Source organism: Electrophorus electricus, chromosome 7, assembly GCF_041902795.1.
Source record: "Electrophorus electricus isolate QZ-2024a chromosome 7, ASM4190279v1, whole genome shotgun sequence".
Taxonomy (NCBI): Eukaryota; Metazoa; Chordata; class Actinopteri; order Gymnotiformes; family Gymnotidae; genus Electrophorus; species Electrophorus electricus.
The window spans coordinates 13,722,508-13,744,868 of record NC_137503.1 but is presented as its reverse complement, the minus strand read 5'-3'; the positions used below and the strand labels follow the sequence as shown (position 1 = coordinate 13,744,868).

At 39.1% G+C, this 22,361-nt stretch overlaps 2 protein-coding genes across 2 annotated transcripts; one reads left to right on the top strand and one right to left on the bottom strand.

Annotated features, from left to right (window-relative positions):
• pkp1b (plakophilin 1b) lies at positions 1-10,942 on the top strand. Its single transcript, XM_027000582.3, has 13 exons — positions 1-1,335; positions 1,738-1,826; positions 3,345-3,604; positions 3,720-3,861; positions 4,234-4,441; positions 5,112-5,280; positions 5,779-5,896; positions 6,247-6,423; positions 6,649-6,819; positions 7,083-7,236; positions 7,820-8,030; positions 8,128-8,212; positions 9,224-10,942. Exons 1-13 carry the CDS (start codon positions 1,119-1,121, stop codon positions 9,296-9,298), a joined length of 2,076 nt encoding a protein of 691 aa, XP_026856383.2. The 5' UTR covers positions 1-1,118; the 3' UTR covers positions 9,299-10,942.
• Positions 10,943-11,623: 681 nt separating this feature from the next.
• tnnt2b (troponin T type 2b (cardiac)) lies at positions 11,624-15,492 on the bottom strand. Its single transcript, XM_027000589.3, has 10 exons — positions 15,367-15,492; positions 15,238-15,259; positions 15,094-15,154; positions 14,863-14,979; positions 14,695-14,772; positions 14,518-14,625; positions 14,326-14,438; positions 14,047-14,137; positions 13,723-13,763; positions 11,624-11,915 (listed from the first exon to the last, which is right to left on the bottom strand). Exons 4-10 carry the CDS (start codon positions 14,959-14,961, stop codon positions 11,876-11,878), a joined length of 570 nt encoding a protein of 189 aa, XP_026856390.2. The 5' UTR covers positions 14,962-14,979; positions 15,094-15,154; positions 15,238-15,259; positions 15,367-15,492; the 3' UTR covers positions 11,624-11,875.
• Positions 15,493-22,361: the final 6,869 nt, after the last annotated feature.

Sequence of the window (22,361 nt, the reverse complement as noted above, 5' to 3'; positions counted from 1 at the left end):
ATATCATTCTGTCCGACTGTTAATCAAATATGCTTAGCGTAACGTTATGACCGTGGTTGAATAACGAATTCCTCATTGATTGATTATATTAAGTGATTCAGATCCCATATTGATAAATGCGCTCACAGCAGAGATGGTGGTACTTGACTAGTAATCAGAAGGATGCCAATTAAAGCCCCACGACCGCCACCACTGGGCTCCTATAGCGAATATAATTTGTCGCTTTGGATAAAACCGTCGGATAAATCGTAAGATTAGAAATAGCTGCTCTTTTTTTCTGAAAATTGTCGGTGTTGTCGTTTAACATGCTTTTAGATATTCATTTTTGTTATTTTTCAAAACAATTTTCACTTTGGAAAAAAAAGCTGTCGCTGTCGTCGATTTACATTATTTTAATGGTAATTACATCTATTAAAGCATCTTAATGCGATTTCTAAATTGGGAGCAACCTCTTCTTTCCCATCCATCTTTACCGGCGCTCTGGATTGAGTATCACGTTTTACTTTACAGAATTTGCTGAAAGCAGAGATTAAATGTGTCTAACATGTCCTGACAGACTTGATGCTGTTGATATATTACTAGCACAGCAGGACCTGCCCATTCACACTACCATTCTGCAGGCTTGCCCAAGGGTGTGGTGGAACCTTCTGTCTGTGTGGTATTGGATGTTTGTTACTGGAATTTGTTCTTTGGAGTTTTGCCTGCTTTGGGAGAAATGGTAGTGTCAAAACTCATGTTCAATGCATGTCATATCAAACTTTAAAAATGCAACTTGTTTTATTTAAGGAGTTAGATGTCTGGTTTGTCAAACCTTCAATGTCAGAAAATAAAAGGCAGCTTCTGTGGACCTAAATAAGTCATCAAATACTTATACAAAACAAGCTTACAAGCTCATATTTACTCTATCTGCCAAATATATTGATTAAAATATGTTATGAGTTGTTACATTGTGGATCTCAAATATCATTGCCTTGTCGCGCACCAGAGGGTGTGCTTTGGAGCGTCACATGGGCGTGAATCACCTCAAGGTGTAGGCAGGTTTACCTTTGCGTACGACGAGGGTCAGATCTGAGAAAGTTACTCGTCTCTAAAACTGCGCTGCCGTAGCCTGACTCTAGATGCGAAGTCTAAACGAATCTGTTTACCAAACCATGACGCTTGAACCTTTAAAGACAGCGATGTCGGCTAACGATGTTGGGGAGACATCTCTTGCTTTGCCGTCTGATCGAGGTGTACGGTCCGCACAGCAGAGAGTATTGGATCAAGTTTCTACACTAAAAAGAAGCAGGTCAAAATATCGCAGCAAAAGTGCATCCGGAACTCTGTCCCCCAGCAGTAAGTTAATTATGTTGCATATCCTAGTGACGATTAATTTTCATAGACTGAACTAAATTAATTATGCTTTATTTTATAGCCCAAAAGTGCTTGTACTAGTGCGTAGTTCCTTGCTAACTGATTTAATTTGCGTGGTGTGTCCTTATTCTTTTCAGAAACGGTTTATTTACCATTTATTTTCCAATATAAACGTAATTATTTTTTTCCTAGGCGTTTTACTAATAGGTCTATATGACTTATTTGTGTAAGATTACCATGCATTACTGTATGCTGAATGTTTGCCGTAATGTTTTTTAAAAATCACGATAGAAACGAGTGATTAGAAAATATACTATTATTAACAAAGATCCCTTAAAGGTTCAGAGATACCTGTAAAACCTCTCCAATCTTCTCCCTAATTAGGCCCTCCTTTTGACAATGCGTGTAGTGACCACAAGCTCTTCTATACTTCCAATGGATTGGAAGGCTCCGCAAATGGACATGTAAAAATGGTGAGCTATGTGTTTGTGTATTCACTGACATCCTGCCTTTCTTTACAAAGCTTATGCATAAGTCACAATCTTTATAATCAGTATAAGTAAATGCGGAGTGATTTGAGTCAATGCCGTTTCCCGGAACCCGGAAGATGAACACATTCATTCGGGCATAGAGGGAACCTCCGTGTACACATTCCTATAGTGCAATTAATAGTTTAAAACATACGCAGGAATACAATGCGCATATCGATGCCTTGAAACCAGAGGTGCGTAAGTGACATTTTGGGTGAAAAAAAAAGTTATATATTTTCAAATTAAAGGTCTTGATGAGGTCTAGCAATGGCAAAAAGATCAGATGCATACATTAAACAGATGTTCAATAAATTGTAAAGTCAATAATAAATTGACTTGTTAAGAAACAAGTTAACAAAACAATAATAAAGAAAACAAATAAACAAGTTATTATACAGACTTGTTTGGCACAATTTGTCAATTGTCACATCCCTCTGGTTCCAGAAGCATCCTAAGTCTCTATAGACCTACTTGAATTTTTATCAGTACAACAAAAGTAAGTGCCTTGGTACTCAGGTATAATACATACTCCTCATTTTAATATTTTGGGTAAGTCAAGGAACAAACAAACATTAGACTCACTTTCTTGGTGTTAAACGCTCAACAAGAAACCTTGAAGGGTCAGCAGTTAGAGTTTGTGTCTGCTCCACGCTGTAATAGCATTAAAACTAAGGTATACATGCTGCATCTAGGCATTAAGCTGTAATGCTTGAATCAGGTTGGATCATTTTGATATTAGCTGATCACGGTTCTGGGTGTTTTTGATGTGAACCCCTCCATATCCGGTCCAGTATCCATTGGATGTGTTACATTAGATGTAATAGGTGACTGCCAATAGATAGGTGTACTGAGGTGCTTAGCAGTGATGACATCTGCCATTCACTGTTGCTTGGTCTCTCAGCTGGTGCTCATCTGAAGCCTCAATGGTGCATTAGTCGGAGAAGGAAAGTCATTATTTCAAGAGACTGGAATGTAGAGTCTGAATTTATTTATCACTCTGGTTATGGGAAAACTGCAATCCCATAAATCGTATTTGTAAAAGAAAGGTACTGTAGATTTTAACCAACAGAAAAGGTGTATAGGCAGCCTTGCGTTTTGTTCACCAACCAAATCTCATGATTCTAATTGTTTGGGAAAATGGATGATTTCTAATAATTGATAAGATGTTCAGTGTCCTGCTTCATAGTAGAGTATGAGACCCATTCTCTTCCATATCTGACATAAGTAACATTTACAGTAATATTTGGTCTACACACCACTTGGTTTAAATGAGCCATGGACTGACTCACTTGATATTGTCACAGTTGTATGTTGATATTTGATATTTTATTACATGGTTACCACTACAACAACATGTAGAGAGCAGTCATTTTCTGCCCCTATACTGTGCATGTAGGCTACTAGTGTACAAACAACAAAAACATTCATGACCTCTTGCCTCTTATTCTCTATGGGTAACAGAAGCAGGGCTTCAAATACAAGACCATCAGCAGCTGGGGCTCAGGCAGTCAGAGGAATCCCAGCCTCAGCATGTTTCCCAGCAGCCCCCCACCTGTCAGCCTACCCCAAGTCCAGACAGACGGCATCATAGGCACCATCCCCAAACTGTCTCCTTTTGGCAAGATGGAGAGGAAGCCCACTTTAATTACATCCAACAGACCTGCCAGTCAAATCCCAGTGAATGGCTCTGGAGGGACAAAGGTCAAGGGCGATATAATCTGGTGAGTAACACCTGCTCCTGGATTAGGATTGTTCCCATATTTATTGCTTTCTTTCACATTGCACATTGAAAGGTCATTCTTCTGATGAACTGGTATTTTGTGGGCGGGGTACCAGGAAGACTGAAGAGAAACGTGCGCCTGATATTACATTAAAGGAGGCGGTGGACTGCCTCCTCAGCTCAGATGAGAACTATCAACTATGTGGAGCTTCCTTTATACAGCACTGCACGTTCACAGACGACAATGCCAAGAAAGAGGTAGAGAGACATTTCAATACAGCCCACATTGATTTTGAATGTAGAGCTATTGAGACTACCATCGATAACAATGAAAGGAAGTGAAAATCCACCAGTTTTAACTTTATGCTTAATGGAGGCTAGTCCTTTTGCCCCAAGGTGATTCTAGTATGGTTTCTTACTTTCCTCTGTTTCTTACTTTCTTTGTAAATTGAAGAATTCTGCTTCAACAAAATCAGCTGTTTCTTAGTAATACTGCACCGCCCTAACCTTTCTGACCTCACCTCCCTCTGCGTTCTTCATGCTTTCATCCACCCTTGCCTGAGGCATAATCAACTGCGAGCAAGCACTGTTGCACCATTCCCACTGCCTGGCCTCTGTTGTCTCCCCCAGGTACTGAAACTGGGTGGCATACCTCATCTGGTGTCCCTGATGGGCAGCCCCAGCCCGCCAGTTCAGCAGACGTCTGCAGCCGCTCTGCGAAACTTGGTGTTCAGGGACCTGGCCAGCAAGGAGGAGGTGCAGAAGTACAGAGGGGTGGCACAGGCTGTGCAGCTGCTGCAAGAAACTGACTTGGCTGAGACTCAGAAACATGTGACAGGTAGGTGATCTGAGGAGTGTTTAAGCCCAACTGAGGAGCCATGGCTTAGATAGGTAGAAGAAAAAGAGGGAGCAGGACCCATCTTAGGCTGTTGGTGGCCTGAGAAGAAGGCTTCGCTTCCACTGTGAAAGACAAAAAAAGCAGTGTGCAATTCAGCCTACAGTGAAATTAGCAGCCAGGAGGAGGAAAATCTCAAAATGGCAACCGGTGACTCAACCTTGTTGAGTGTGGTGATGCCATTAATTAACTGTGGTGACAGATTTCTGATGCTTTTTGATTAATAATATTTTATGATCCACCAAAACAAGCATCTGATGTGTTCCCATGTATCTAGCTCTTCCTTGATTACAGCAAAAAAGGAGCAAAAAAAAAGTAAAGCCATAGCAATATTCAGCCTTAAGGTAAAACAAAGGTAACTAAATCCTTGGCACATATGTAGGAAGGCACTTTTGAGAAGTTTCTCAACAACAAGTCTGTGCTAGTAAATGCATCATTTCTTCCTATGTCAGATATGATTCAGCTAAACATATCTGAACAGATCCAAACCAAGCCCTAAACCCAGTTTTAATTATGAGGCTGCGTCTCAGTTTCTGTAGAACCTGAGCAAGCTTGATTCGCCCATAGCACTGGAGATTAGTTGACCTTGCGTCGTGCCCCTGTCTCTACCCAGGTCTTCTGTGGAACCTGTCCTCAGTGGACAGCCTGAAGCCCGATCTGCTCCGCAGTGCTCTGCCTGTTTTCACCAAGTCGGTCCTGGAGCCGTTCGCTGCCACACCGGATCACATCAGCAAACCCGAGCAGGATGGCGAAGCCTTCCACAATGCTACAGGATGCCTTCGGTGAGCAAAGCCTTTTCCTCTTATTTTTAATGAACGTGATTCTGTGGTAGGATGACATATTTTTGTAAAAATAATCCAAATGATCATATGGGCTAGAAATGTTTTAAGGATAGCAGTGGTCATTGGATTAGGGTCACTGGATTCATTTGTTATATAGTCAGGTGAAGGCAGTATTTATTAAATGGTCAGTCAGCTGCATAAGTGCAGAGTGGCATTGCGGAGAATGGCATGTGGCTAATATGTGATTGCAGATTTCATACACCCTCAAGGTTATGAGTTTGTGTTTAATTTCATTCAAACAATATGAAAGGTCTTGTCTTCCTCTTAACCCTCTGCTCAGGACGTGAGCTGGCCAGACACTGCGAATGTGTGAATGCACTATGTGAACCATTTTGCTCATTAGACTAGATGAAGCCGAGGGATTAAGTGGATGCCAAGAGAAGGAATGTCCAAGTGTTTTCTTATGCAACTGTGATTATTCGGTCACCTCACCAACAGAAATCTTAGCTGTGGTAGACAGACGAACAGACAAGCCATGCGCAACTGTAAGGGCCTGGTTGACTCACTCAGCACCTACATTCAGAACTGCGTGTCCACGGGAGATACAAATGATAAGGTAACTTATCTCCTGCTTATCTGTAAGCAGACTGCTCTGATGATCAATGGGTGTTCAGGCTAGGGCAAGCTAACCTAAGGTCAGATGTTAGTTCACCAGCAAGAGATGTATGATAAGGATGTTAGAGTTACATAATTTGTTTAAATTATGTTATGACAGTAATGGCATTGTCATAACACACTTTTTTGAGAATTTTTTAAAAAGCAAATTAAAAAACATTTCAAAACAAGAATTGTAATTATGCAGTTGCAGAGAGTTAAATGTCAGAGGCTTTAGTAGAATGTGTATACATGCAATAATAAAAGACCTAACAGCTTTTTACTATTTTGGTCATTGATGTTTGCTTGCAGTCTCTGGAGAACTGTGTGTGTATTCTGCACAACCTCACCTACCAGCTGGAGACAGAGTCACCAACCGTTTTCAGCAAAATGAACGCTCTGGCCAGCCATGCTAACCGCACTGCTAACATGGCAGACACCGGCCCAATCAGCTGTTTCAGCAGCCAGAGCCGCAAGATCCAGCAAGAGGTTAGCCAAGATGCCGAGATGTGCAGTTTTTCAATAATTATGCTTCTTTGTGCTTCACAACACATAATTCCCTACCATGCAATACAGAATACTCTCAAAGTAAAAAGAATAAGCTTGTTCCACTGTACTGTATTCGCATTCTTTTTGTTTTATGTTTATTCACACATATATTTGTTTTATGTGTATTCTCCTTGCATAAATACTCTTCTGTGTGCTGTCGTTCAGAGCCACTTTGATTACCCAGTGATGGAGGAGAATTTCCCCAAAGGTCAGAACTGGCTCATCCATTCACAAGCACTGCAGTCCTATCTCACCCTGATGGGCACCAGCGAGAATGAGGCTATCAGGGAGGCATGCTGTGGCGCTCTCCAAAACCTCACGGCCAGCAAAGGCATCGTAAGACCCCCCCTACCCCGCTGACCCCCAACCCTAGCCTTACAAAATGCGTCCCCGTCCAGCCCTGGTAACATGGCTTCTATTGTGAGAGGCAGACAGCCAGGAATGCAAGGATATATGAGCAGGCATAACTGGGAAAGAATATGAGAATCAGGGCTAAGTTTGGCTGTTAATTGTATGTCTAACTAGAAAGCTCCAGAGTTCTCCTGAAATCTTCTAGGCTGCAGCCATTGTTATTGCTGTTATGTGCATGTCCCTTGCAGGTGTCGGATGTTTTGAGTCAGACCGTCGTGCAGAAGCTGAATGGTCTTCAGCACATCTCTCCCCTGCTAGGGTCAGACAACCCGACCTTGAAGAGTCATGCCATCTCCCTGCTAGGGAACCTCTCCCGAACCCCACAAGTGCACAGCAACATTGGTAAACTTATAACAGACCTCTCTATTAGCACCAGGAAGCCTGCGGGTTTTATTACATCAGTTGCTGTCGGAGCTGATTTCACTCGGTTGTTTGGCAAACTACTCATCGTCTGTTTTTCTATTATATATTGTCTTAATGTAAGTTTACGAAGTTATTGCTTCCAGTGTAATATGCATGTTGCATGTTGTTACAACTGTTATATATGTACTGGCTGTATGAATGTTAGTAATTATGAATAGTTATCTATGATTTATTTATACGCCATTGTTAGTTGTGCTGAATAGGGTCTAGACACCCTTTTCCTCAGCTGTGTAGCTACATATCTTTCCTATTAGTAAATGGTTGGTTGTTGATCTGCATGATAATTGTGATGTCTGCTTAATTATTCATTTATTCATTACTTTGTGTTGTGTTTCTTTTTGTCTTGTGATTTTTATCAGTGACTATTCCTTTATAAAGTGTATGTTGTGTTGCTGGGTTGTGGGAGCTGTTTCTCTGTTCCTTGTTTGGCTGAACTGTGCATTTTTAGTGCAGCATGTGCCTCTGCCATGGGCTGAGCTGTGCTGTGCTGTGTTGCCCACAGCTCGTCAGGTTCTTCCACAGCTCATGAACACTCTAAGATCCAGCATCTCGCAGGGGGCGGACCTTACCCCTGAGTCTGACAGCACCATGGCCACAGCCTGTAACATTGTAAGCAACCTGATAAGGGCAGAGCCCGATATGGCAAAGCAGTGGCTGGATAAGAGCCTGAATAAGAGCCTGATCAACCCGCTGAATAGCCTGAGTCAAAACACGTGAGTGTCTTTATTGCGAAACAAATGCTGTACTCGATTCAGGCAGGCCGTGTGTTCACACAGGTTCTAATGTGGTGGTGGTGTGTTGTTTGGACAGAAACTTGCCCCTGTCCAGTACGGCCGCAGCAGTTCTCCTACACAGCCTCTGGTCAGACAAGAACATTCAGAGTATCCTCAGAAAGGTGAGGTCAGATTTAAATGTTTTATATATCACAAATGCCATAAAGCATTTCTTTTGGATAACTTTTCTTCTGCTGTAATAATGTGCCACTGTGGATAGCCCACAAATTCAAATCTCCTAGCAACATTCATAAGAAGTTTTTCTAACAAAGCTGAGTTATATTGTGTTTATGCCACTTATAAATCACTTTATATAAATTTGAATAAATGACCAGATGACCATTGCATAAAAGCCACCAAGGATTTTTTATTTGGAGTAATTTAGAGTTAATTTGCTAGCATTCTTGACTGGTTGATCTGTCTGGTGTGGCGTAACAGATATTTGTTTCTGTATGTAGAGGCAGGGGTGTGTTTGGGTGTATTCTGTTTTGGCTGGGTGTGGAAGGGAAGATCACACTGGGTGTGTAACTGCTGTTTTCAGTTTTAAACCGCCTACAACCCACCAAGCCAGTTACTGTCAGGCAGCAGGAGAGGCGAGGAGAAAGTGGCCGCCATGCCTGTCTGAGTGAAAGTGTTTTAGCATAAGCAGCAGACTTGTTGTGAGAATGCTCATGTCCAGTGATTGGTCGCAGTGTGGAAATTTGGGTAACTGGAATCTCACCACACTGGTTTCCATGACAAAAGGCACAGACTGTCAGAGAGTGTGCCATTTCCTTATTCTCCCCTTTTAGTACAGGACTAGGAGCAGCTTTTCAAGAGCATTAATTTAAATTAGTCATAAAACTCTGATTACTGCCTTAGGTGCTTGCTTTTCTTCTATCTTGTCATCTCTAACTAAGAAGCTAAACAAAATCCCCAGTGTTTAATTTATTTTACAACATTCTTAGGTGTTCAGCTGCATTTAAATCTACACAGAAGATTTTAATTCAGCAGTACAGGAGATTTAGCTTTTTCCATCCATAGACTTTGCATCTGAACATATTGTTTCATATCCCTGAGTCTTTTTTTGCATGAATTGCTCTTTTATACATAAAATTTGTACTCATATGATTTTATTTTGCTTTACCTTTCAGCAAGGGCTGAATAAGAAGTTATTTGTGAATGACATAACTTCAGCTGCTATCAAGTCTATTCAAATTGTTGAGTGAAAGTCATCTAGCAAGACATTATGTGCATTATATATGTTGCCACAGAACAGGTTAACAAAAATGAATGCTGGCTAACTACAAGAGCACATGTAAATTATGTATTCTTGTCAGTAAATCTCTCTAAAACCTCTCTAAAACATGCTCTGCAAAGTGCAGAAGTGCAAAGGTAAAGAAAAAGGACCAAAAGAAAATGTAAATGCATGGTAGATGGATAGATAAAAACTAATTTATACAGTTTTCCACTTACTGTTACATTATATGCATTAGATAGTTAATGCATATTTGGTGTCTGACGTTTCATTTAATATTTGTGCACTGAAGCTATAAGTCTAGCTGACATCATAATTTTTCACCCAAAATCTTTTCTGTAAATACATTCTTCAATTGCCCACATGGAATAACAGAACGTTTAAGTGAGGTAACACAGACTTGACGAAGTGGTTTAGCACATGATTACTGTAATCTAGCAAAATTAAGCTACACAGTGTAGCAAAGCACTGTAACATTGACCTGGATAACTGAATTCAATGTCTAGTTACTTCCGATTGGTGTGTGGTCTGTATGCTGGTACACTAGCTAGTGCGTTCTAGTATGAAGTGTGGCTCGTGTATACCCGTCAGTATGCGGGTATTCAGTACAGTTAAAGCCGTTGCGAATGGAATGCATCATGACATAATCATTTTCCTTTTATTACTTTCTGGGTACAATGCAGATACACCAGTTGGGCTATCGCTACTTTCTTCGTTTGAAAGTGAAATTGTATCAGAAAGTACGGATAGGACCTATGCAGGTATAATGCAGGCTAGTGCTAATTTGAACTTAAGTTTGTAAAAATGAACAATCCATGATATTTTTCCAAAATTGTTTTTCATGTTTCTTTTGTATAAACATTACTTTATAAAAACAACCTGCATTTACATAAAAATGACATTTTAAGCAAATAATGACTTGATCATGTATTTCCAAAAGATTTTGGGTGAATTTTTCCATTACTGTGCAAAACTAGTAAGGAGTAAGGAAATGTTGGACATTTCTGTGCTGGTCAACAATATTTAGGGTTAGTGGGAAATTGTCAATTTGATTTTTTGCCAAGTCATTTATTTAAATTTGCTTCACAACTTCGAGTTTGCAGAGCAAATAGTAATATTCTCTTTTTGTCTGTCTGTGCAATTTCATGTTGATTTCATTGTTGCATGAAAGTGGAGTAACAAGAGGCTACACCCTGTGTTTTTATTTTTTGTTAAAAGGGCAGTATGTTTATCATGCAGTTTCAAATTTCTTTTTAATATAGATGTCTTATTTGAATAGAAGATGAATAAGATATGCCTGCAATTAAGGGGGATTTTTATTGCCACTTATGTTTTTATTTTTAATACTTTGTACTTTTGTTTGAACTGAATAACATCAAACATTATTTGGGTTTTGGCTCCTGCTGACCAGTTAAGATTAGTATTAGGATGAGGTAACCTATCATAACACATTTACTATCGTTTTCTTGCTTTGTTTTTTCCTGAAGCATAGCCTTTTATTAGTTTTACCTTGCTGTTTAAAGTGGGGTTGTAGTCTGTGATTTTCATTGCAGTCTCATGTGCCGGTTGCTTAGGTTTGTATAGCAGACACCAAATAAAGTTTTTCAAAAAGGCATTTGTCGACTTTGACTGTGGTGGTTTAATGAGATGTATCTGCTGATGTGCAAAGTAAATGGTTACAATATGTAGTACTTGAATAACGTGTATTGATAGAAAAAACAAAAAAACAAAAAACAACCCCCTGCTTAATGTTCTTGGCCAATTGCAGCTTTACATTAAAGAACCTGCTTTTATGAGTCACTGACATCAAACAGGGATAAGAATCAAAATGATGTTAATCTGGTTAACCAAAGTATTGCAGCTCATGTCTGACTGTAAACACCTTGTAGGTATGCAGCTGAGGATGTCTGATAACATGTAATTGAGAGGATGTCTGATAACATGTAAAGACTGTCAGAGCTTTCCCTCCTCTCAGCATATTTTAATATACCCAGAGTATTTAATACACCAGCATATTTAATCTCCCTCGTGTATTTTATTACAGCGTCTTTTTGTCTTGCTGGATAACCTCACTGTTCTGATCTTCAGTGACACACAGGAATTGGGGTGTTTAATGAGCTCTTGTCAAGTCAGGCAATGGAAATCCTCGAACAAAAAAATACTCCCCAACTCTAGTGATTAGTGATTAATTTGTATAGACTTCGGCTATACAAAGCTCAGTAAATCAAACAAAATAAAAAATATGTATGCTTTCATATTTATCAAGTTTGTAAAAAAACACAAACACAAGGATGGGTACAGATCTGTGCGGGTTTACTGCTGACCTACATTTGCGTAACTATTTCTAGGAATCAAATCCAGCTATTATTTAAGATGTGCATAGTTTGGAATCAAAATGATCATGTGTTTTTATTATGCATGGGCCTTTGCAGAATTCTTTGAATAATCATGAGTTTGCCATATCATAGTTAGTCCTCAGGAACTGGCTGAAGGTCACTTGGGCCACCCTGAAGCTCAAGCATGTCCTCACTCCCCCAGTGAGTCTTTCCTATTTCCTCAGGCCTCTCTTCCTCCTGGGCCCTTTAGAACTAAAGGAGGAGAAATGGCAGGACAAAATGACATATTAACTAATAGCAATAATATGTAGTAATATACCAATGCATATACAAATATACATAGCCTATAAACATGCATAAATTAATGTATGTAAAATTAATTTCTCTAAGAGTTCTCCAACATAAGTTCTCTATGTTCTTTAACAAATTCAAATTTCAAAGGAGGAACAAATGTCCAAAGAGGAATGGTGACTGAATATTGTAAAAACTTCAAATACTTTAAACACCGAACAGCAAAATAAACCCAAAACAAAAGCAAACAAATAAACAAAAGGCAGTTTTGTACTCTTTTGGAACTTGAAACCTACATATTGTGGGGATATTTAAAAAATCTTTGAAGTTTTTTCTGTTGCCTGGGTCTCAGTGCAGTAGAGGAGTACCATAAGACAGTCCCTCCCCTGCCATTCCCAAAGCCATGGATGTTCTGTGGACAGGAGTCTCACAGGAGCGCCCAGTTAATCTCAAACCTCCTGCACTCTAAACGACTGCACTACAGCCTTAACCTTCTTAGCCCCCTGGCAACAGCTGCCAGGAACCTTTTGTTTCCACTTGCTAACTTGACATCTTCTGCTTGCCCTGCCCTGTGCCAACCTGCTTACAACATGCTATAAGCCCTCTGGCATTTCCACAAGCCTGTCTCTGATGAACAACTCTTAAGAGTGGCAGATCATCACAAAGGGAGGGAGGGAGATACAGAAATCTCATTTCAACCTTTGTCTTTATGGATGTCCTTAAAGAAGCAGCTAAAACAACTTCAAGAAATTCAAGGAATAATTAATGTTTTATCATTGTCTCCCACATATAAAATCCCCATTTTGTATTGGTTCTTGGTAACCTACAAAGATATTTTAGAAATCATGAGATAATGCTGAAAGAGGGTTGGTTTTTTGGGGGGTGCACAAAAGCACAGGAGTTTGGTGTTGTGGCTGTTGTTCTAGACATTACTTAAGAAATGGGTGGAGATTATGAATGTTATCTTTACAAGTTGCCACAGATCCTGCATGAGTAAAGACTGTAATTATGACACACAAAACCAAAATGAACAACCTCTATATTTCTACAACTTAAAACACCATAAAGCCATCATAGACATTACACAACATGCAACACCATTATTTATTTTACTTTTTTACACAGTTATAATGGTGTTTATAATACATGGTGTTTAAAGGCTCAGTAAAGCCACTGAATGCCCAGTTATGGATGTCCAGCAGAGCTAGGGCTCAGTGTTATAAAATTATACTCTCTGACTTCATACTTGGCTTAGTGTAGTTTTGCAGCTGTCTTTACTGCTTGCTGTTATACCCACCCAGATTGAACAAGTGTGTGTTTGTGTGTGTGTGTGTCTGTGTGTTTGTGTGTAGGTGTTCACATATGCTTAGGGTGCCAAGCACTGCCCTTTTTTGAGATGCCTTTATTTAACTCGGTGACTTGTGTAGTTATCCCCATTGCGTTGTTTAAAAAAAAACACCATGTCACAGGCAACAACAAGCACCAGCTGCTACCTTAAACAGAATGTTCCAGAATTAAGTAAACAAGCAGAGACTCTGCCTGGCCTTTCCAGCCATAGCTGGGCATTAACTGTGGCTGTCACAGAGACACCAAAAAGTGTGCAAAATCATTATGTTTTTTGAGATGTAGTACATTAGTTATGTCTAGGTTGTTTGTGGTTACTTAGGTCAAAGTTATGTTTTAGTTAAGAGCTGTCATTTATATTCAGGAGTTGCCATTTGCTTGGGGTTATGTGACACGATAGATGAAAGTGTAGTGTGTCACTCACTTCTTCTGGTGATCGCTGACTCGGTTTCTCAAGACAGTGACCTAAGACAAGCAAAATCGGAGATATGAGACAAGCTTCTCAGGATCATTCCAAGCTTGAAATTTTCTTCTCATGCCAATCAAATGTCTGGGAACTGATTCAACAAGACATACAGTAAAACCAGATGACCCTGCCAAATCTGGCCGAGGCGCCCTTTTGATTTACACTTTATTTGCTTTGTAAACCTGCTTCCATATGAAAGTTCTCTTTCAACAAAGAAGTTACTGTCCCTTTTATGCTTGCCATGGTGCTATATTAAGCACAGTCTCAGGTCAAAAGCCATACCTCATATTTCTGATGCATGTGTGTGTACTGAAGTTCAAATTTCTCTGCCTCAAGTTGGTACATCCACTTCCAAAGTTCGTTTGCCTTCTCTCTAAGACATGACAAACAGGATTAACCAGTGTCTAAAGTACCTATAGGCCTTTGCATTGTGGTTGTGCAGGATTTTTAAAAATGACATTGGCATGCATGCCTTAGTACCACTGTCTATAATTGTTAAGTTTTGAGATTCACAGTACATTTTTTAATTGGGTTCAAGTGGGGGTTTTTTTCAGTCTGTACCTGAGCTTCTCGGCATCCAGGTGGTCAATGTTGAGCTCTTTACGGCGTTCACTGAGGATCCTTCTCTTCTTCTCTCTCTCCGTTGGCTTCTTTGACCCTCCCCGCTTGTCCGTCTGTCAAATAAAACACTCATAACTCATCCTCTCAACTATTTCCATGAGTTCACATCCTCTGTGGATTCACTCAAAGTACCTTTTGCATGTAACCAGTGAACTGCAAGGTGGTCAGAACTTTCTTCTTCTTGGCATCGTCGTCAGCCTTTTTCTTGGCCTCCTCTTCCTCTTTTCGTACCTTTTCTTCCTGTAAAGTACAATATTAATAAAAAATAGAAACCCTTGAGGGATGAAAGTACTTTTAAAGGTAACTCACCGCTAGCTTGTTTTGCCGCTCCTTCTCTTTCTCCGCCCGGATTCTCTGCTGCTCCGCTCTTTCTGATCGTCTCTTTTCCTTATATTCAGTGGAAAACAAGTTGCTCCTATTTTTAGGTGCCCTAAACCTACAGTTACAGTTTGTAAGCACAATACTCTTTGGACTCACTATTCTGCTGGTGAGGGCAATGAGTTCCTCTTCCTCTTTCTTGCGACTCTCGAAGTGTGCCTCAATTAGGGACTGTAGCTCAGTTAAGTCCTTCTCCATGCGCTTACGGTGGATATCCTGCTCAAAAGGCACCAGAACATCAGCCTATTTGCACGTTACAATAATATGTTTCAAAATAGAAACTTTTTCAACACCAATGACGGTCCAAGCATTTATTTAATTTGTACTCACATCAAAGTCAACTTTCTCCCCATCAGGAATTTTGGGAGGTACAAGGGCTGGCAGAAAAGCTCTGGAAATAATAGTAAAACTCCAGTATTCCCTTTCTACACATATTGTGTATGGATATGTATTGTTCCCCCCACAGTCACTCACTTTGGTTTAGGTTTCACCTCCTCTGTGGCAACCAGTTATTTTGAAGGAGGTAATAAAAAAGTTTTAAAACAATTCATGATAATGATAATAAGAGAATAAAGTATTAATGAATTAAACTGCCTTTCCTACCTTCCTCGCCATATTCCACAACTGCACCTATGGAGGAAGAAAGTTCAAAGAGCTCTGGGTAATGCTACATCACATCCATCATACCCATCAGGGTCCTAGGACTAAACCATAGGCCTTGTTGTCATTCAAGCTTCTTTTGTTGGAAGTACATCTCACCAAACCATAAAGAATCTTGACTGACTGAGAAAAAATGGTTAGACATAGATAGCATATGGTTTTTAAGGGGACCTATGAGAATGTTGCAGAAGGACTTGCCTGGAGTCTCCTGATGCATTATTCATGCAACCTGTGCCATCATTTAGCGAATGAAGTCATGTCTGTTTCTCACCTGATTCCAGACATTGCAGAGAAGTAAGCTCTGGAATATGCAATTACTCAAAGCTTTCCTGCACTAGGTCATGCTTGGCTTAATCCTATTATTGGGTTTTGTTTGCATTTCCTTTATTCTGAATAGACCTGTTTTGTTTGAAAATCCACGTGTCTCCTTCCTGATGTTTCCTTTTGAAAATAATGTTACTGCTGGGCTTTTATTACAGTATAAACATGAACACAGTATTTCAACCTTAGAATAAAGAAGACACATTCCTGGGCAAGAGAAGAAAAAAAAAAAGAATCATTTAAAAGGTGATTTTTATATTATTAGCATTTTTTGTATTATTACTACATATTCAGTGTGACTTGTGTTTGGCATACATTGCTGAATATATTAGTATACATTTAGCAGTGTAAACATACCTCTGACACTCTAGTCATAATCTTCAATCTGATCTTGGATCTAATTCTTGATTTGATCAAGAAAGCTTTTTATCATGAGTAATATTAGCGCCATTATTAAAGCCCTTAGTATAGCATCATTAGAATTAGTTGAAGCAGCTCCATCTTCCTCCATCTCCTCCTCTATCTCTGGCTGCTCTCCCATACCCTTCTCTGTGCAGAGAGGCAGAGAGAACAGTGAGATGGCTGCCAGCCTCTATCAGCATTCAAATCTGGTCCTCGATTCTAAATCCGTTCCTGGATTTTGTAATCCCTTGTAGTTGATAAAGTGACTCATGTAACTGGTTGGCACTTTGTAATGACACCTGACTCCTAGATAAAATGAAACATCTGTAAGATGTGGACCTTGAGGACTGTGATATGAGTACCTCTGCCATAGAGAATAGAAAATACATCTGCTCACACATAAATCACACACAACAGACCCACACTTCCACCCCCCTCCTCCTACACACATTGCATAATAGTGTGCACACTTGCTATCATGCAACAAATGGTTAAGAACATGGCCGCACATGGTTAAGAACTCGGCCTACGTGCTTACAAACTCAGTCTACATGCTTAAGAACTTGGCTCTACATGGTTAAGATCTCGGCCGTACATGATTAAGAACTCAGCTGTACATGATTAAGAACTCGGCTGTACATGGTTAAGAACTCAGCTGTACATGATTAAGAACTCGGCTATACATGGGGCTACCCCCCTCCCCCCAGCTGGCACACCATTGTCCCACATGCGGGACAGCCATCTAAAAGTTCTGGTCCTGAAAACCTTCCTCAGGGGAGGAACTCTGAACTGAGTTACATATAGCCAAAAGCAGAAGACTGGGCAGGATTAGCGCGACGCAGCTAACAACAGCCCCTCTGTTCGTGGAGCTCAGCTGGACACTCTCCCGCTGAACACAATATGACTTCTCTCGCCACCTGCCAGTGCAGAACAATGAGAGATCACCTCTGCATGAGCTCTGTGTTAAGTGAGGAATCACGCAAGAGGATAGCTGGTGGCAGGAATGAGATTGACACTGCTCTGCAACTCTACTGAGGCATGTAGAAGAAGTAAAAGTGGTGCACAGAGCCAGATCCCACAGACTGTGTGCCAAAAACGTCCTTTACGTCCTTTACCCCTAACTTCACCACTCCACCCTGTATTTACCAACAGAGAGCGTGGCATGCACACACGTTGAACATTCCAGGGCTATGTGCAGTTCCTGTGTGTTTGTTCCACTGCCAGAACCTGCAGCGATTCTTGACTGGGACAGGAACATTGCCAAAAGAGTACCACACCCAGAAGGAGCACTCACTTTTCGATGCATTTTGGTAAATGTATCCCACATTTGGGTGTGGCCCCTCCACCAGGGTTATTGTTTGAGGGTGTCTGTTATGGCAGGACCTAAAAACTGTCGACTGAAGGGTTTGGTTGTCGGCAGAAAAGGTTATTTATATCTTATATTCAACCTTGCTATTAACAAGATGAACAGATAAGCAAACCAACAGAATGGTGATTTATTTAATAGCAATGCATAGCTACATATGACTTATCTTTGGCCATGGTGCACATAAACCTCAGTTTTTCTCACTCCAGTGATACTGAAACTGCAGTGCTGTGTTTTAAGTGCATGTGCTTGGTCTTCTCTCTTATACATTTTCATTCACTGATCTATGTTGCACAAAATTTGTCGTGTATTGCGTATTAATCGCTTACCGTCTTCCTCTCTAAAATCAGAAAAAAAGGAGAGAAAAACTTCAGATTAGCTAACAAAAATTTATATATTTTTTCACATATATGTAGATAAATTGATCTATTCATAATTACCAAACTCCGTTGTGTAATGTACAATAATGTTATCAATATTGAATTGAAATTAATTATAGTAAACAGACATAAAAAAAATCAGTACTTACTCATGTTCTGTTTCTTCAAACATATTGGTTTTAATCCTGTTGCAAAATAACTAAGTTTGATTTTCTTTTATTCATCAGATTACCACATTATTTCATATTGTTTCTGTTTATTTCATCTGTTTCACACCAAAACCATAATATAACAACAACAATAATAACAATAATAATAATTATTATTTTATGGAATAAAAGATCAAATGGAATGCAAATTAAAGTACTTTGCGATGGATAAAAAAATTCAGTATATGGCTATAAAAATGAAACCTTCACATTATTGAGATGCTTGTTGATTAGTAAGAGTTGTATAAAATAAATTTGCATTTTATTACGCATATGCATTTTTTCCTATTCCAACCACATTCGGTTGAAAGAAAAGTTTTACGAAGAAAGTGAAGTTTTACCTGCCTCTGTGCACTGCAGGCTGGGGTGGGCTTCAGGAGGTGGCAATACCAATGCATCTGAACCCAAATGGCTTATAAACTGCCCCCTAATCACATGACTACCTGTAGGACTCTATCTCCTCATAGATGAATATTCTGCAGCATGTGCACACATACACGCCTTGGAACAATGGGTGGACACAAATTCTATCTGGTGATCCACTGTGCCTATTTATACATCTCACGCCCAACTGGCCAATGCTGAACTAATCCCCCCAACATGGAACTGTCTCAGCCTCGCCACGAAGAGGGGTTAGGGGTGAAGATAGCGAGAATGGGGCAGTGCAAGATATAGTAAAGTCCACTGGGCCTAAACAGTTTATGACAGGACCTGTGAGCATGTGAGGTCAGGCCACGTCAGCCTGCCTGACGCCTTCAAGATCAGTCATCTTTGACCTCTGACCTAGACACTTAGATTGAATTTAAATGCTACCAGTATGACTCTTATGCAAGAAAAACTGAGAGCTCATGTAGCATAGATCATGCTTGTAGTTTTACCTTTATCATGACACTATGACAAATGCAAAAATCTCTTCTTTGAGTTTTACAAATTTTGTTATGGATAGTTTGGTAATATTTGCCTGGTAAAATCTACTGTAACAGTGTAATTTTAAATATGTAAACGCTATTTACATAGTTTTCACGGGCAGAATTTGTTCAGTGGTGGGACTATCCCAAATGTCATGTTGCAGGAGGAGAGGCACACACACACACACACACACACACACACACACACAACACCTGCCCCAATCCCAATCACCTGATTACTAATCACAAGCACCTGTGCCTTATTTATCCTCTCTCTGTATAAAGCCCACAGGTGCTCTCCTTCAGTGCTGTCAGTGTGTCAGAAGACACCTCTGCAGAGTAGCCTGCTCTCTCCTGATGCCACACTATGAGCCTTGCAGCTAGCATGTTTATTTTATCATTTGTTGGTTTTGTTTGTGCTTATCGCCAGTTTGATGCTGTGCCTGTTTTCACTGGCACTTGCATCTCAGTCCCTCCTTGCTGCCGTCACACTGAGCTACAGTTTCGCATTTTGCTATCTTGCTTTTGTCAGTTGATTCCACACAACATCTTTAATGCACAATTCAAAGTCTGAATTCCAAATGCATTGCAGGCATTTTAATTAACTTAATAATAATTCCATTTTAAATGAATTTTATTTATAATAGCAATGGATAGAGTGAACTTTTGACAAAGAAATGTTGATTTTAGCCTGTTCATCAGTAGTCTGAGCCAGTTGGGTGTGAGTTGACCCACCCTTTTGGGTGGTTTCATGCAGTGTTGCGCTGGGAGATCCAGGGGTGACTCTGCTGCCAATAGCCACTGTTGTCAAATATGGAATTCATTAAGTGCAGAAAAATGCCTACTGGTTTTAGCAAAGGTGTAAATATTAGCAGCATGGCTACAAAAACTGTCCAGTGTTCAAAATTTTACTTTTTTTAAAAGATGTCTTCTTAAAGATAAATACTGTCATGCTGTAAAGCTGTCAGTTCATTTGTCTATTAGTACTCCCTTCCCCTCTGGCTGTTTACACAACTTGAAATACGCAAGCAGATTCCAGCTAAACTTAACCAACACTGCATTATCACTGTCACATATATCATATTTTCTGGAACTGACAGTTTTGCTACCATAGCTGCAATACTGACAACATGCTAACACTGGTGAAAACAAGAGGTAGATTGAAATATAAGTTTGAGGATAGTCAGTTACAATAACATTAACAACAGCAATATCTTTTTTTTTAAATATATTTTTTCAAAATATGAAATTTTGATTCAGCACAGCTTTACATGAATAATAAATGAGATCATATTTAATTGATGATTTATATACATAACATAAAATTAAAATTATTCATAATAAAAATAATATTTATAAATATTAAAATTAAAATAGAGTAGAAAAGGTAATAAAAACACACTATTGCACAGTTTGGTATATACATAAGGCAATAGTTGCACACAAGACCATTCAAATTATGCATAGGTAACTGGATTTTGAGTTTTGGTGAGTGTGGTCTTACATAGACTAGTCTTGTTAAAAAGTCTGACAATAACGAGAAGGAAGAACCTGCGGTGAATCAGCCTGTCACTTAAGGAGCTGCCTAGTGAACTCAGTGTCCTGCATTGAGTGAGACATCATGGATGATATCTTACCCATCATTATTATATGTCCGACCACCTCCAGTGGATCAAGGGGGCTTCCCAGGACAGAGCTAACCATCTTAACCAGCTTGTTAAGTCTCTTCCTGTCAGCAGCTGAGATGCTTCCATTTATAGATATTTTCTACTCTAAATTATGTATATTGCCCAAAGTGGTGTGTCATTTTAGTAGCATATATGTCTTTAACACAATGCAAAATTAAGATAATATTAATTATTGTATCATTATAATAAATTGGTCTAAAACTGACCCTTGTAGAAGCCTATTGTGTTGTATTTAAGAAACAGTAGAATGCAAACATATTTGGCACCCAGGAAATTATAAGCTATTTATAATGGCAATAAGTTTATACTTTCATGTAAAACAATATATAACATATAAATAAATGCATCAATAGATAATTACTACTATAAAACATTCATGCATAAAATAAGAGTAGCAAGAGAGTTTTCACATTTTTCAACAGTAAGTGCAGGTAGGCTTGATGTATCTTTTTTTCTGCCTGATGCAATTGCAGTGGTGCTCTTTTGACTCACAAACTTACTCACAAACTTACTCTTACTGTGCAACAATGGCTTCAAACACATTTAATAACACTTAAAGACCCTCATCTATTAAGGGCCCCTGAGCCCCTGCCCTCAACATAAATGAAGCTGTCTGGATTGATTTGACAGGAAATAAAGAAAAGAAGCATAAGCTTCTTAAGAATGGTGAAAATTTACCATAAATACTTACTGCCCTGGGTAAACAGCATGAAACTATTTTTATAAATAACACAAACATTTTTAATGCAAAATCAAATATACCAGCTATTAACATTTGACTAACATAAGTCTTTATGCCCACTGGGAGATAGCCATGACATCATGAAAAACTAAAAGGTCTTTATTGGAATTTAAATTAATTACACTTTTTTATTATGTTTCCAATATTCTTTTTAATTTAGCAGTCAGCATTATTTAATTCAATATTTAGATTACTTTTTACTCACACTAACATGTCTTTTTGGACTAGTAAGGCAGGTAAAATATTTTATTACCTGCCCTAGATGATTACCATTGTAAGAAATGTAATGAAAAGACCTTTCCCTACATGTTCTTCTAAGTCAGTTTTGAGTAGTCTACAACAATGAACTGTTCCCACAATTCCCACAGACGAGATTTAAATAAGGCAATTGTTATATTAATGGTCAATAAATGATGATCTGCTGTTTTGTAGTTGTAATTAATCATGATGACTTTAACTATTGCTGTTAGCATAGTACATGCATATGTTTTGTGATATAAAATTGAGATTTCTATTAGCTTATTTTAAAATGTAAATGCAATCTTTTCTTTTCTTCACACTAATTATTACAAATGAGTAAAGACTCTGCATTTGTAATGACATGGAACCAATCTGAGTGACACCTGAAATCTTAAAAAAAAAAAAAAAAAAAAAATTTAATTAAAGTCTTAAAATGACTGTCATCAAAATTTACACCCTCTTTTATTGCAACAGTTTCGGATGGAACAGTTCCATGCTGTAAGACAATGTATAATGTTTTCAATAATAATCTGTTATGTACTGAGATCAGAAACAAAATCTCTGCTACCACTGTGCTATTTTGTGTCTAATGGAGAGAAAGGTGTGTCCAGACAAGTCTGATGCTCTCATTAGGAGCTTAAAGAGCTTAAACTGCATGCAAACACTGCCACCTTGCATCTCA

Bases quoted from the DNA above. Each gene is read 5' to 3' on its own strand.
- pkp1b (XM_027000582.3), top strand. From the start codon at position 1,119: ATGCGAAGTCTAAACGAATCTGTTTACCAAACCATGACGCTTGAACCT. The intron at 1,827-3,344 runs GTGAGCTATGTG...TATGGGTAACAG, and splicing joins CAAATGGACATGTAAAAATG to AAGCAGGGCTTCAAATACAA. The intron at 4,442-5,111 runs GTAGGTGATCTG...GTCTCTACCCAG, and splicing joins GACTCAGAAACATGTGACAG to GTCTTCTGTGGAACCTGTCC.
- tnnt2b (XM_027000589.3), bottom strand. From the start codon at position 14,961: ATGGAGAAGGACTTAACTGAGCTACAGTCCCTAATTGAGGCACACTTC. The intron at 14,626-14,694 runs GTGAGTTACCTT...TGTACTTTACAG, and splicing joins AGCGGCAAAACAAGCTAGCG to GAAGAAAAGGTACGAAAAGA. The intron at 11,916-13,722 runs GTGAGTGACACA...CTCCTCCTTTAG, and splicing joins GTCAGCGATCACCAGAAGAA to TTCTAAAGGGCCCAGGAGGA.